Genomic DNA, 14,354 nt, shown 5'->3' with positions numbered 1-14,354 from the left:
GTCGTGGGTCGAGTTAGGGCGTCGATCAGCGCGCGTTTACGGAGGGGGATGTCGAGTCTGACTTGCGGGTTAGCTTTTTATCCTTTGTCAGGGATGTCTATTTGGGTACTCCTTATTGACATCCTTGACAGCTAGATTCCCTCTGCTAGCTATAGGCAGGTTTCCCCTCATCGTTGACCAGATTGTGTGGGGAGCTTGAGCTGGCAGTAGCGACCTCAGTATCCTCTACATCTATGGTCTTGTTTAGTTCCGAAAATTTTTTGGTTTTCGGGACTGTAGCATTTTCGTTTTTCTTTGACAAATATTGTTTAATCATGGAGTAACTAGGTTTAAAAAATTTATCTATGCAGTTAGTTTTTATTTATGTCTATATTTGGTGCTCGATGCATGTGCCGGTTTTGAGGTGAACTAAGGATACTTTGAGGATCCTGTACTCTGAAATCCAGCTGACTGGCACACCCTTACATGGAGTTATTGGACGACGAGCTAGGCCACTCGACCGGGTATCCTATCTGTCCGAACAGAGTACTTATTATCGCTCAAAATTCGTTGGTCTTTCCAGGGATGCTCGCATGTTTTTTTTTGGGCGAAATCTCCCACATCTCTGTTGTAGAGATGGAGCCATCGCAATCCTTGACAAGTCTCTGGCACCACTAAACAGAAGAATGAAATTGCTGCCAAACACTCGTTGAGAGAGACGAATGAATCAATCACCAGTAAGTAGTGCAGTACACAGTGAACACATTTTTTCGATGAGGCACAGACTGACACGCATCACATGACGTGATCCATTCTGATTAGTTATATAAGCAGGCCTAATACTAATCATCAAAGGGAGGGGGCGCAAACGACGCAGGCGAGGAGGAGCATGGCGGAGGAGGCGGCGTCGTCCTCTTCGCTGAAGCAGGTGCGTTTGAACCGGCACGCCTTGCCCTTGTTGCACGGCAGCAGCCGACGCAGCACCAGCTCTTGCGCCGCCTGCTGCTGCCGCCTCCCGCTCCCGTTGGTGCCTCTCGCCGCGGCCGGCTGGTCCACGACCTGGCTCCGCCCTGCGCCTGAGCCTGACCGATTCGCTGCAGCCGGCCGGTGAACCATCGTCTTCAATCTGCTATGGTGTGGCTAGGTATAATTCACCTCAAGCTAGCTGTCGTGCGCGTCAACCGCACGAAGCAGAGCTTACGAAATGGTGAGTGATCCTGGGATGGTGAAGAAAGGAGTGAAGAGACATGGCCATGTGGAGAGATCTATTTATAGGCGGCCGGCCGGGGTAGTAGTGGGGCGTTGTTGGCGTCCGCCGGCGCGGCAGTGTCGTCGGCCATGTGCTGTGCCTGTGCTGTCTGCGTGGTGCTGCGATTTTTTGTTTATTTCCAAATGAAAGATACTATAGCCATATGGCATATTATGCCATTATGGCGCCGCGCAAGGGTGTACTACTACGTATAGTTCATGCATAGACATCTTTAATTCGAAATGGATTTGGACTGCCGGCATGGGATCGAGTCCGAGCTAGCAACGGAAAGGCTAGCTAGGGGTGGAGGAAGCGACGTGAGAGCATAATTTTGCTGTGGGCCTGTACGTGGTGTGGCGTGGCAAATAATAAAAAGCTGGAGGATTTGAAACGGCAAGGAGGGGAGGCGGAGCTGACGATGGTCAGCATGCATACAAACAACGAGCAGGATCCTGATGAGCTCAGGGAAGAACGTGGTAGGGCACACGGCAGGAGGGGGTCCAAGATCGATCCAGATGCAATGGAGCAACGTCTCCGTCTACAGAAGCATGAGTTAACAACTACGACCCAGCAGGTGTAGAATTTCAAGGGAGTCAACACAGATAATAACTTTTTAACAATAAAATAACTGAATGGCCATTTCTCTAATTTTTAAACAAATTGAATCGAACGGGTTTTATTTGTTGGCTTTGATCTATTTTCAAGTTTTTTTTTAGATTACACAGTACAACCTCCTCCATAATATTTGGCATTATTACCGTTAGAGTCCTTAGCAGCTGGCAGGTCAATGCCTTCAAAATCTCAGGGCGACAGCCGAACACTTTGCCTTGATAACGTTTTTCTCTCGTAACAAATCAGCGAATAGTACTTTCAGTTATAGCTTATCAGCCAAGCGAACAGTGCTGCATCTTATTAGAAGAATATTATGTTCGTTATTAAGGAACTCACACCTTTGCTCTGCGCATGCTTGTTCAACCGATAGATATATACTATACGTGTCAACAGACCAGTAGCCTCTTGCAAAACAACATCGATCCTTTCCAGCGAAGTACTAATAATGCAGGCAGGACCGTAAAGTAATGACTAATAATACTACGTGTCAATAGATCAGTAGTCTCTTGCAAAGCAACATCCTTTCCAACAATAAGCATGATTCTGATAAATCTCCTCAAGAATTCAGCACAAGATCATGCACCAATAACTGACAAACCAAACCAAACGATGTATGACTATGAGAGGCACATGATTGGCATGCATGTTATATGCTACGACAGGCCATGTGGGTCTGTTGATTGATTACTAGACTATATATACATATGGACAAAACAAACTTAGTACTAGAGCCGTTAGGAATGTATGATGGCCACCAATTTATTGTTGCCATTGCAATTCAAACTAAATATTTCTGAGTGCTCCTCCAACGTCCAATAGTAGTACTTGCGGATGTCCTCTTTCCATGATGATGATTTAACGGCCCATGCGTGGTTTGGACATATTATTGGTGCACTAGATATGTTAGTTTGGACTGATGATACTCTAAAGCATGTTCTAGTCGAGATCACAAAATCAATATATGATAATATAGTATATATGGAGAAAATACTATTTCCTGTGAACGACGTGAATATATAGTTGTCAGCCTAGGATCTAAAGATGACAAGCATTGTTCATCTATTGTTACAGTTCTATAGTTTTTTCAAGATTGTTCATTAGGACAAGAAGACACTATTAGAAAACGTGGATTCGGTCCCAGTTGGAAAAGGCCTATAGTCCTGGTTGTCTCACCCTACACTAGGAATGCAGTACTAAAAGACGGTTTACTTAACCGAGACTAAAGGTCCTCTAAGGCTAAAAAAAATAATGCCTCCCCCACCCTTGTGACTTGTAGGATTCGAATCCAAGACCTTTTGTATTATTTTGCGTGAAGCTTTCCGTCCCATCCGACTTTAAATCTGATGCTTTTCTTAATTTTGAACTAACACGTTGGATAACTTTAGTTCATATTGGTGTTACGAACTGGGACTAAAGGGTTCTTCAATTAGTCCGGATTGGTAGTCCGGGATGGTAATACTAATAGAGACTAAAACACCTTTAGTTTTAGTAAAACTTGGACCCGAAACTAATACTGTAACATCCCAAAAATTCACATTCAAAAATCACTCGCATTAAAAATTATTTTCAAAATATATTTCAAAAACTATAAAATAATTTGAGCTCTATAATATCTCCATCTAATCCATCCATATTTTTTCGCGCACAAATAACAGCGAGTACCAGTAAGCTTACATGCAAGAAAACATAGCAGTGCACCTACACGAATATATATCTCATGCCTGCATGCAAGGACACGGTGATTAGGCACCGTCCATTTGCATGCACCTGCATGCAAGGACACGGTGATTAGGCACCGTCCATTTGCATGCATCGTGCATGCAAATTAGGCACCGACCATGCGCTACAGTAGCATTTTTAATGGCACGCAGCTGAGCGCTTTGGCCTATAAAAAGCCAGCCTCGGGTGCTCACTCTCACCACCCGAGAAACACGTTCACTCACTCGCTCACTCGCTCTCACTTCGCGTAAACCGTATACGGCCATACGCACAAGCCGAGCTCGACTGTCGTCGCAAGACGAGGTGAGCAACTCATGAGCATCTCCTTGCTCTTCTCTGTCTTTCTGTAGTATTTTTCTGTATTTTTCCTTATATTTGTCTGTACCGATTCACTGCCAAGAACTCCACAAATAGAACCATGACATACAGAAGAGCTCTAATGACCTCTGCTAATTTCTCTCTAACCATGCATGCGTGGGCCATAAGCATTAACTTCACCAAATAGTACATGCATGCATGCACTACCAGCCAAACAAATGCCCACGTGAAGCATCCATTCCTTAATCATCGTTAGCCTTTTTCGTATGATTAAAGTCCGGCCATTTCACAAATACCATATGCTAACTCTGATTTCAATAATTCTTTTTCCTAAATTCATCTAAAATCATGATATACCTCCCATATTAATTTCATGATTTTTGGAGCTCATTTGAATTTATATGATTATTTATCTGTGCCTGTTGTCTTTGTCGGTCGTCGCGTATTTTAGCTGACGGAGTGAACGAGCCCGAAAACGAGAACGTTGGAGACGAGTACCGCGAGTTTGACGTCGAGGACCCGGACTGTCAGCAGGAGTTTGCCGAGGACGCCGACGGAGGCAGGTCCAACCGATCCCCTTTGATGCATATTGATCCTATTTTTAAACACAACCCGTAGAAGCCGTTTTAAATATTGCATGTACGATATATGTACGAAGTATTTTCGCTGCTTAGTTAAACCTGTTGAATAGCCATCCTTGAATTGATATTACCCGGTAATTGTCTTGTTCGAACCTATGAACAAATAATATGCTATGATAGAAATATTATTATTTAGTATGCTTAGGACTTGTTACTTATCCTGGATACTCATCGCTATATTTTCTCAAATATAATGATTTTAAAAGTAAAAGGTGTGAGTGGTGAAAATAAATTGTGGGTATTGTGAAAGGGTTAATGAACAAGTTATAGATGTGATTACTATGGAGATGGGGCGGATGGGATCTCTTTTGGGGATGTCCTGGTGTTGTGGCTTATACCTTGCGGGGTTAAGCGTGAAGATATCCACCTTGTCTTGATTAAGGACTGAGTTGATGATTCATCTTGCCTAACTCATTTATCGTACAACCACTCGCCTTGCATGGGAAAGGCTTAGTCTAAATCCCTCTAGTTAGTATGGCAATCACCTGGAGGCAGGTGTGCAACGGGACACTAAGTGATGTATGTGAAATTGTGGAAATATATGAAAAGAGCTTTGTGAATTATTGTGGTATCATGAGATGTGGCCTTAGTGTTCCCGTGGTGAGCGCCATTACTTAGCTATGGAGGGTAATGACTTTGATGGATCTGTGCTTGCACGACGGTGTAAGTTATGGTATCCTACTTGTGGGAAAAGTGTACAACCTCTGCAGAGTGTAAATCTATCTGGATAGCCGTGTCCGCGGTCTCGGACGGGTTATGGTTTGGTTTCAACAACTAGATGGGTTGGGATGAGTGAAAACATGAGAGTGAGTGTGATTTTGGAAATAAATGGTTGACTGCCATTGTGTTGTGGGAACAAGGGTTCAACAACACTTAAAATTGTGATCAAACCCCCATTTTTAGAAATACTATCATATGTGGAAAAAGAGGTCTTTTACAACAGTATTTGTGAAATGAAACTTTGCATGTGTAAAAAGATAGCTTTATGCAAATAAAACTAAGCCTCATTCTTGATTTATCCATATGCATATATATTGTTAAGCCCTTCCGTAGGGTAAGGTTGGATTTGCTGAGTACTTTGTACTCACCCTTGCTTTATTAAACAGAGGAAGATCCGGACTTCGATCCCGAAGTGGCGTTCGAGTAAGGTCATGTCTGCACCCAACTAAGCCTGTGGCATTGGGATTCGTCAGATATTCGATGACGATATCGTTTGTTTCTAGGTCCTTTGGACCTATGTTGTATTTTGGTGTCTTATTATTATAGCGTGCCTTCCTTGTCCACGCTTTCCGAGACTACTACGCTGAAACTTATCTGATGTAATAAATGTGTCACTAGCCTCCTGGAACTAGTATTGTATCACATTTGAGTTCCTGGTTTACCAGGGGCGCTTCAAATACTTACATTAGTCTTGGGACCTAAGACAACTAGGCTAACATTAACCGAAGGTCCGTTTTCTACAGGTGAGAGATACATAGCTTGGCTTATCTGCAAGCAAAAAACTAGGAAAAAATAGCTACATTCTGAACCAGAAATTTAATTTGTCTGCAGGCTTGGTCGATGGGTTTCAAGGAGGGAAGCTTCTTTGCATTTGCAAAAAAAAGTTGAGAGAAAGGATGACTAAAAAGATCTAGCTATATATTTTTTTACTTTACCCTAATGTACTTTAAATTCTACATGGATGAGAGTCAAAATGACTCAAATCCACACTACACACTCATTGTGACCTAACATACCGCTCATTAGGGGCTAGCACCTTCAAGATTACTCCCTATCTGCACCATTATGCTAACTCACGCCTCAACCAACGATACAAAGTGCTTGGTTACACAAGTGCGCGGGTGCGTCTTCAGGGTCCAATGCATTTGCAAGGCCCAAAAGACGGAGCCGCCCTCAGTGAGCCGAAGGGACCAGCGAAGTAATTATTAGAGAGCTCTAACGTTAAATTCGTAGCACCCGAAGACCTATCACACATTTATATCACCCTCCGTTCCAAATTATATTTTATTTTATCTTTTCTACATAGTTTTTGCTATGCATCTTGATATAAGATGTGTCTAGATTGGAAAAGAAGAGATACATATACGGACAAAACAGACTTAGTACTAGAGCCGTTGTGCTTGTGTGGCCTTATTCACTACTGTGTGCTTTGCCGAGGGCTAAATCTCAAACACTCGGCAAAGACACCTTTTGCCGAGGGCCAGCCCCAAGAGCCCGCGGCAAAGAAGCCTTTGCCGAGGGCCCAGCCCTCGGCAAAGACGCCCTCGACAAATTTGGCCTGATGGGTCACGGCGGCCAAGGTCCGTCCGGCGTTGCCGAGGGCTAGCCGTTAGGCCCTCGGCAAGTTTTTTTATCCAACATTTAGACCCAAAAAAGTTTTTTTATAAATAGTCTTTGCCGAGGGCCACAGGCCAGGCCCTCGGCAAAGACCCCCTTTGCCGAGGGCCAGGCTCAGCCCTCGGCAAAGATTTTTTTTTTTTTTGCTTTTTGAGACCAATTTTTTTATAATGCTACAATACATTCTTTTGAACCCAAATATAAAATTTGGTCTAATTTTGACTTTATTTTTATATATTTTCTTAATTTTTTTGTTTCTTTGATTTTTTTTTTGATATTTCAAATTTGAACTGCAGATGTATGAAATAATACAATATAGTGTTTCAAAAAATGTTATTCATGGTACTTGGTGTATGTTGAGTCCCTATCCAGGAACTCACATCAAATTTCGTGTATCTTATTCGCGTAACATGACGAGGGACTTGCGGGAAAAGTGTTTTAAAATTATATAAAATTCATACAAAGTCCAAAAATCACAAAACTTGTCGAGGTGTCATGTCATTACACGTATAGGCTGTGGTAAAAAATTAAGAAAGTTTCGAGCAAGTTATAATGTCAGATGTCTAAAACTGACATATCTCCACATGAGATCACATGCGGTGAAATGACAACTTGACAAGTTTTATGATTTTCAGACCTCGTATGGATTTTATATAATTTTAAAACACTTTTTCCGTATGTCGCTCGTTATATTACGGGAAGAAGATGCGTGAAATTTGATGTGAATTCATGACTAGGAACTCAACATACACCAAATTCCATAAATAATATTTTTTAAAATGCTACACTGCATTATTTCATGCACTTGCAGTTCAAATTTAGAATATCTATAAAAATCAAAGTAACGAAATAAATTAAGAAAAATATATAGAAAAGTCAAAATGAGCCCAAATTTTAAAATTGAGTTCAAAATAATGTATTGTAGCACCATAAAAAAACTAGGCTCAAAAAACAAAAAAAACAAAATATCTTTGCCGAGGGTCGGCCCTCCGTAAAGAAAGTCTTTACCGAGAGTTAAACCTGAGACCTTTGGCAAAAAAAATTTTAAAAAAAGAAAAACCTTTGCTGAGGGCATAAGATATAGGCCGTCGGCAAAGCCCACTAACCTAAAAGGGCGAACCGGCCCAACTCAGACTGTGCCTGCCCAGCCTTATCCGCCGCCGCCCCTCAGCCCTCACATCCCTGTCCGCGCCCGTCGCCGCCAGCCGCCCTCCCCGTGCTCGCTGCAGCGCGGGCCGCCTCCCCTCACTCGGCGCTGCGCTCGCCCCCGCTCCTTGCGCCTCGCCGCGCTGGCCAACGCCGGCCGCCCCTCCCTGCACCGAGGAGGCTCGCCGCCGGGGCCCCGCCTCCCCTCTCCCCCGGCTGCGCAGGGAGCTCGCGGGCGCCCCAGGCTCCCTTCCCCGTCCTAGCTGCTTCTGTCCCCCAAATCTCCACAGCAGCAGCTCAAATCCGTAAGTAACTCCTTCCTTCAAATCCCCAAATCAATGATTTGAAATCCCTTAGTAACATCGATCTCCATGCCATGTTGCTCGATTTGAAATCCCTTAGCCTCTCCCAATCTCCCTCCTCACTCAGATATCCTGGTGGCGCATGGATTAGAGCGGCCCAGATGGTGGTGTGATGGCGGGGCCGCAGCCTGCGGATGGGTCAGCATAGGGCTATGGTGCATGCAGCGGTCTGCAGTGCGATGGCGTGGGGCTGCAACTTATGCGGTGCGGCGGTGGCCTGCTGACTGCGAGGCAATGGGTCCCAAAGCATCCCCGTCCTTATCACTTGCTGTGAGCAGCCATGTCCGTGTAGGTATGATGTTCGATAAAATGTTTTTATGGGCTAACAATATAGACTGCTTGTGTAAGAAGTAATTTAGCTAGTAAAACCTATGAGTGACGTCACCTGCTTGTTTGTTCTGTAATAAGCAGGAAACAGTTGGTCACCTTTTTTTGGTTATTTGTAGCTTCCTGTGTTTAGAAAGAGATTTCTGATTATATGTAATTAAGTTATTTAGATTTCTTATTTTTTTCTAAACAACAAGCATGAACAGATCAAATCCATTTTTCAAATCCTATATCGTCATGGGTTGCCAAAATTAACCTGAGATCAATTACAACAGTGGTAGCTGATTGTAGAAAGCTAAATAATATCCACGAGGACTGATTGCCATTGGAAGTTAAATAATATTATTTAGCTAATCAAACCTGAGTATAACAGCTAACAAGCTTAGCATGCTTAATGCTTTATACGAGATACCGGCTTTATATCTGTAAACTTGTGTTCACGATGTTGTTTATTGTGTTTAGGAGCTGCAGCCTTTAGTCTCTGTCTCCACCATCTGAATTTCTTGAACAGAAAATGAGCCAATATAATGTTGAATATCAATTGTATCGGTGCAAAAGTGCCCATCCAGAAGCAAGGTGAGTATAGCTCTTGCCATTCTTGCATATGGTGCAATATATAGTAGAATTTGTAATAATGGGTGGCAAATTTCATGTCAAAACCCTAAACACGAAAAGTAGAAACAAACATGTTCTTGTGAGGACTGAATTTAAACTATTTCTTCCAAGCATTATCTAAAACTATAGATAAGCTGCTAACCGTAACCATGGTGAAGTTGACCTAGCATGTTAATTGTCAGGAAAAAGTACAATTAACACCAATTATTGTGCCTTTTAAAGTAGTGACATGGACCACAAGTGCTCAAATCTTTCACATTGGCGTTCTCTCTTACATGATGGTTTGCTGCCACATGAACCAAAACTAGCTAATTAATATTCATATGCTGACAGAAACATATTCTGTGGAGCTCGGAGCTATTGCTGCTTCTCCTATGTGCATATTGCACAACTCTTCTGAACCCCTCTACTGGCTCTCTCAGAAAGACAACCTTGATCTGACAGAACTGAACCACAGATGTTTCATTTGGTTTTTGGAATGTGCACGCATTTAGAAGAATCTCACATGCACGGTTGCAAACCATCTAAAGTTCAACCAACAAGCTCAATATAGTACTGTTAGATCCATTCAAATTACTCTAGCACACAACTTAGCAACCTCACAATAACAGCATGCTAGTTGATACCTTACTCTGCAGGGACCATACAGTTGGAGAAAAACAGGTAATCTGAAAATAAATGTCTACACTTGGCTGACTACAAACTCATACTCCACAGCAGTTTCTCATATTTTTCTCCACTTGCCTAATACATGGTTGTTATATTTTTAGGAAGTGTTGGGCAGTCTTTGACTTCAGTCTCTGGAAAGTGGTTCTCCACATAACATGGTGGGTGTACTCTAATGTTGGCAAGCCATTGCTTTTGGTTTTTTAGTTGCTAGAATGGTTGTGTGCACAAACCTTAGTATGTTTAACACAAAATACTAGTATTGCTTGCTAGGAGTGTATTTATGTAATCTTTTGGAGGGAAGCTTCTTTGCATTTGCAAAATAAGTCAAGGGAAAGGATTACTAAAAGGATCTAACTCTATTTTTTTACTTTAGTTCTCTAGCATAGTTTAAATTCTTCAAGGATGGGAGTCAAAATGACTCTAATCCACACTACACACTGAATGAATCACACACATTATTGTGACCAAACAGACCGCTTGTTGCAGGCTAGCACCTTCGAGGTCACTCATCTTCACCATTCCGTTAACTCACGCCTTAACGAGTGATTATGGAAAGGGTCCCGCGATGATGCATTAAGAGGAGCCACACTTAGTGAGCCGAAGGGACCAACAAAGTTATATATTATCAGGGAGTTCCGACGTCACATTTGGAGCACCGAAGACCTGCCACACACATTTATGGAACCGAAGTTGTCGGTGCCAAAGTTGCAAATCAAGGCCTTGTTTACTTCCACCCCAAAATCTAAAATTTTTTAAAATTTTCCGTCACATCAAATCTTTAAACGCATGCATGGGGTATTAAATATAGATAAAAATAAAAACTAATTGCACAGTTTGGTCGAAATATACGAGACGAATCTTTTGAGTCTAGTTATTCTATGAATAGACAATATTTGTCACATACCAACAAAACACTTATTGTGGTGATTTTGCAAAATATTTCGTAACCAAACACGGCCAATGGACAATAGGAGGGGCTAAATTTGACTTCAACTCTTGTATATAGGTCATAAATCTACATTTGTAGATCATTATTTACCACTTCAATCCAAATTATAATTAGTTTTTCCTTTTTAATATACATAGTTTTTTGCTATGTGTCTAGATATAAGAACAAAATGAAAAGAAAAGAGTAGTTTTGTAATTTTCTACTCCCTCCTTTATAAGTCATTTCAAAAATCTTGGAGAGTCAAAGCATCTCAAATTTGACCAACATTATAGAGAAAATAAAAAGATTATAACATCAAACAGATATTATTATGAAAATATAACTAATAAAGACCTAATGATACTTAGTTGGTATCATAAATGTTATTATTTTATCATATAATTTTAACTAAACACGGCCCAATGGACAATAGGAAGGGCTAAATTTGACTTGAACTCTTGTATATAGGTCATAAATCTACATTTGTAGATCATTATTTACCATTTCAATCCAAATTATAATTAGTTTTTCCTTTTTAATATACATAGTTTTTTGCTATGTGTCTAGATATAAGAACAAAATGAAAAGAAAAGAGTAGTTTTGTAATTTTCTACTCCCTCTTTTATAAGTCATTCCAAAAATCTTGGAGAGTCAAAGCATCTCAAGTTTGAGCAACATTATAGAGAAAATAAAAAGATTATAGCATCAAACAGATATTATTATGAAAATATAACTAATAAAGACCTAATAATACTTAGTTGGTATCATAAATGTTATTATTTTATCATATAATTTTAGTCAAATTTGAGATGCTTTGACTCTCCAATACTTATGGAATGACTTGTAATTTATGATGGAGAGAGTATTAAATAAATAATATTATATTTAACAAAATTCCGACAAGGACGGGCAGGGGCGGTTACGGGCAGTGCTAGAGTCCGTCCAATCAAACGGTAACATCCGTCCAGCATGGTTCCCGCCGAATTAATTTCCCGCCCAATTAGCTATAGCGCGCGCCGGCCAAGCTGTGCATCCTGCATGGGAAGCTCGGGTGCGCAGAAAGCAAGGGACCGTAATCAATTTAGATTATTTTATTATTTTATTGATTTGAGTGCAGTACAAATTAAAAAGTCATAACTACTAAACTGAGTATCCAAATTAAATTTTAATTACATCATTGTATTTCTTATAATAAATACTTCAAAACAAAACCCCCACATGGATATATTTCAATAAAGATTTATTAACGAACATTAATTTTATAAAGATAGAACATTTTATTTTGTGGAGCACAAACAATGTTCTAGATTTAGAATAATGTTTCTTTGTTTAGAAGAATAATATTTTAATTTTGGGTTGAAGAAATTAGTATTATAATATATATAAAAAAGACATAACATAAACAGAAATAATAAAATGTAGAGCAAAGCATAAGGAAAACACTACACCACAACACTTAAATAGCATAGCATCAGAAGTGTGTTGCTAAAGATAAATATTAGCATTGAACGGTCTGTTGCTAAAGGATCCCCAAAGAGCATCCGTTGCTAAATTTCAATACTTCAATGGACGGTCTGTTGCTATAATTATTCTAAATTTACGTTGGATCGTCCGTCGCTATATGTCATCAACTGAATCGGATCGTCCGTCGTGAAATAAAATATCCAGTGGCGCGAAAATTTTGACCCATAATGACCTAAACCCTAAGGCCACGCAAACCCCCTCGCCCACCCATCCACCCGCCGCCCCTGCGTCTGCTGCCCGTGCGGTCCGCATCCACCGCGCCCCCAACGGCCGCCGCCCGCGCGCATCCACCACGCGCCTGACGGTCTCCCGACGCCCGCGCCTGCATCCACTGCGCCCCCAACGCCCCTGCCGACGCCCCATCCACCCCGTCGCCCCTGCGCGTCTGGCCGGCTGCGCTCCACCGCGGGACGCCCCTCCTGCCGCCCGCCGCCCCTGCGTTTACTGCCCGGCTGCGGTCCGCATCCACCGACGCTCGACGCTCGACGGTCTCCCGACGCTCGCCGCCCATATCCACCGCGCCCCACAACGCCCCTGCCGACGCCCCATCCACCCCGCCACCCCTGCACGTCTGGCCGGCTGCGCTCGACCGCGGGACGCCCCTCCCGCCGCCCGCCGCCCCTGCGTCTCCTACCCGGCTGCGGTGTCTGTCTCCTGCCCGGCTGCGCGTCTGCCCGGCTGCGTCTCCTGCACGGTCTCCCGACGCAGGTAAGCTGTTGAAGGAGAAAGTTCCATAAGGTCCCCAGGTGTGCTGTTGAACTCCATGAGATACTGTAATAAAAGCATATTCAAAATTTCAGTTAAAATGGGGTCATGCAAACATATCAAGAAAACAGTAATATACTAGTACTAAACTTAAACAAATATGTTACCTTGATGAGATCTATCGTCTGACTAGCAGTTTCCCTCTGGGATTCTGCGCTCTAACATATACAATAATTATGGGCATCAATAGCAAACAGGAGAAGTTACCTGTAAATGATCTCCGATTTTTGCAGCTGTTTGACCAACACTTGATATGCAGGAATCCAACCTAGCAAAGCTATCAAATAGTCCATCCACACCCTTCTCAAGCTGGAGCAAACAATAGAACAATGAATAACGAAAAAAAAAAGGACTACTAGTCCAACATCATTTTTCAAATTGTGACTATTCTGATCAAGACACCCTTTTCAAAGTCCCAGCCAAGTATTAATACAGTAAAGGCTCTGCCCACTAAATTGGGCTTTGATGGGAGCCTCTTCTCGACAGGAAAAGCCTGACACCTAGAAGGCAATCTGCCCCACTATATTACTCAGAATTATGCAGTTCAAGACAGTGGGGAGTGTTTTCCCTTTCCATGGCTTTTTCATGCTGCATACATCCAATGAAGTTGAAGCTGTCAACTGAAGGCTGCAGCTATTTTTGCATCCACACCGCGTCCCCTGGCACAATGACTAAAATTAAAATAGAACTAAACTCAATAGGGCAATCTGTTGGAGAAAATTATAGGAAGCTTTCTAGTGTTATTGGAATTCTATCACGGAAAATGTTGCCGGTTGGATGCTCTGATTGGAGGCTTGTGGATGCTAAAAAGAAGATGGCACTTTGGGATGACATAAAGGTACTATCTATATATTGTTATGATATTTGTGTGGTATTTGTGCCATTGCTCTTCATGTCTTCTTCCATACTGATTGAATTATTTTCTTGCCTTTCTAGAAACGATTTGATATAAATGATGCAGCCTTGGACTGGGTTATGGCTAGTGCTGGAGCAAAATGGAGGCAGTTTAAGGCAAACCTTAAACGACAAATTTTTGATGAAACATTGACCGATGAACAATTAAAGAACTTACATGGTAATAGAATAGATGATGATGAATTGGATTCTCTTCTCAAATATTGGAGGTCTCCTGAGTCTAAAGTAAGGATTAAATACTATGAATC

At 41.9% G+C, this 14,354-nt stretch overlaps 2 protein-coding genes and 1 long non-coding RNA gene across 3 annotated transcripts; 1 reads left to right on the top strand and 2 right to left on the bottom strand.

Moving 5' to 3' along the window:
* LOC110429825 lies at positions 672–1,243 on the bottom strand. The gene has a single exon (XM_021446484.1). The coding sequence runs from the start codon at positions 1,093–1,095 to the stop codon at positions 829–831; it is 267 nt and encodes an 88-aa protein (XP_021302159.1). The 5' UTR covers positions 1,096–1,243; the 3' UTR covers positions 672–828.
* LOC110437532 (cell division protein ZipA-like) lies at positions 1,647–10,320 on the top strand. Its single transcript, XM_021466003.1, has 4 exons — positions 1,647–1,758; positions 7,989–8,306; positions 8,431–8,655; positions 10,076–10,320. The coding sequence occupies exons 1-4, from the start codon at positions 1,647–1,649 to the stop codon at positions 10,126–10,128; spliced, it is 708 nt and encodes a 235-aa protein (XP_021321678.1). The 3' UTR covers positions 10,129–10,320.
* Positions 13,146–13,593, bottom strand: LOC8061226. The gene is made up of 3 exons (XR_002446833.1): positions 13,399–13,593; positions 13,299–13,349; positions 13,146–13,197 (listed from the first exon to the last, which is right to left on the bottom strand). It is a non-coding gene; the product is annotated as an uncharacterized LOC8061226 (long non-coding RNA).

Source organism: Sorghum bicolor, chromosome 8 (assembly GCF_000003195.3).
Source record: "Sorghum bicolor cultivar BTx623 chromosome 8, Sorghum_bicolor_NCBIv3, whole genome shotgun sequence".
Taxonomy (NCBI): Eukaryota; Viridiplantae; Streptophyta; class Magnoliopsida; order Poales; family Poaceae; genus Sorghum; species Sorghum bicolor.
The sequence above is the reverse complement of the archived record's forward strand: the minus strand, read 5'-3'. Positions and strand labels throughout refer to the sequence as shown.

Bases quoted from the DNA above. Each gene is read 5' to 3' on its own strand.
- LOC110437532 (XM_021466003.1), top strand. From the start codon at position 1,647: ATGGTCAGCATGCATACAAACAACGAGCAGGATCCTGATGAGCTCAGG. The intron at 1,759-7,988 runs GTCTCCGTCTAC...GGCCCAACTCAG, and splicing joins TCCAGATGCAATGGAGCAAC to ACTGTGCCTGCCCAGCCTTA. The intron at 8,656-10,075 runs GTATGATGTTCG...TTATATTTTTAG, and splicing joins GAGCAGCCATGTCCGTGTAG to GAAGTGTTGGGCAGTCTTTG.
- LOC110429825 (XM_021446484.1), bottom strand. From the start codon at position 1,095: ATGGTTCACCGGCCGGCTGCAGCGAATCGGTCAGGCTCAGGCGCAGGG.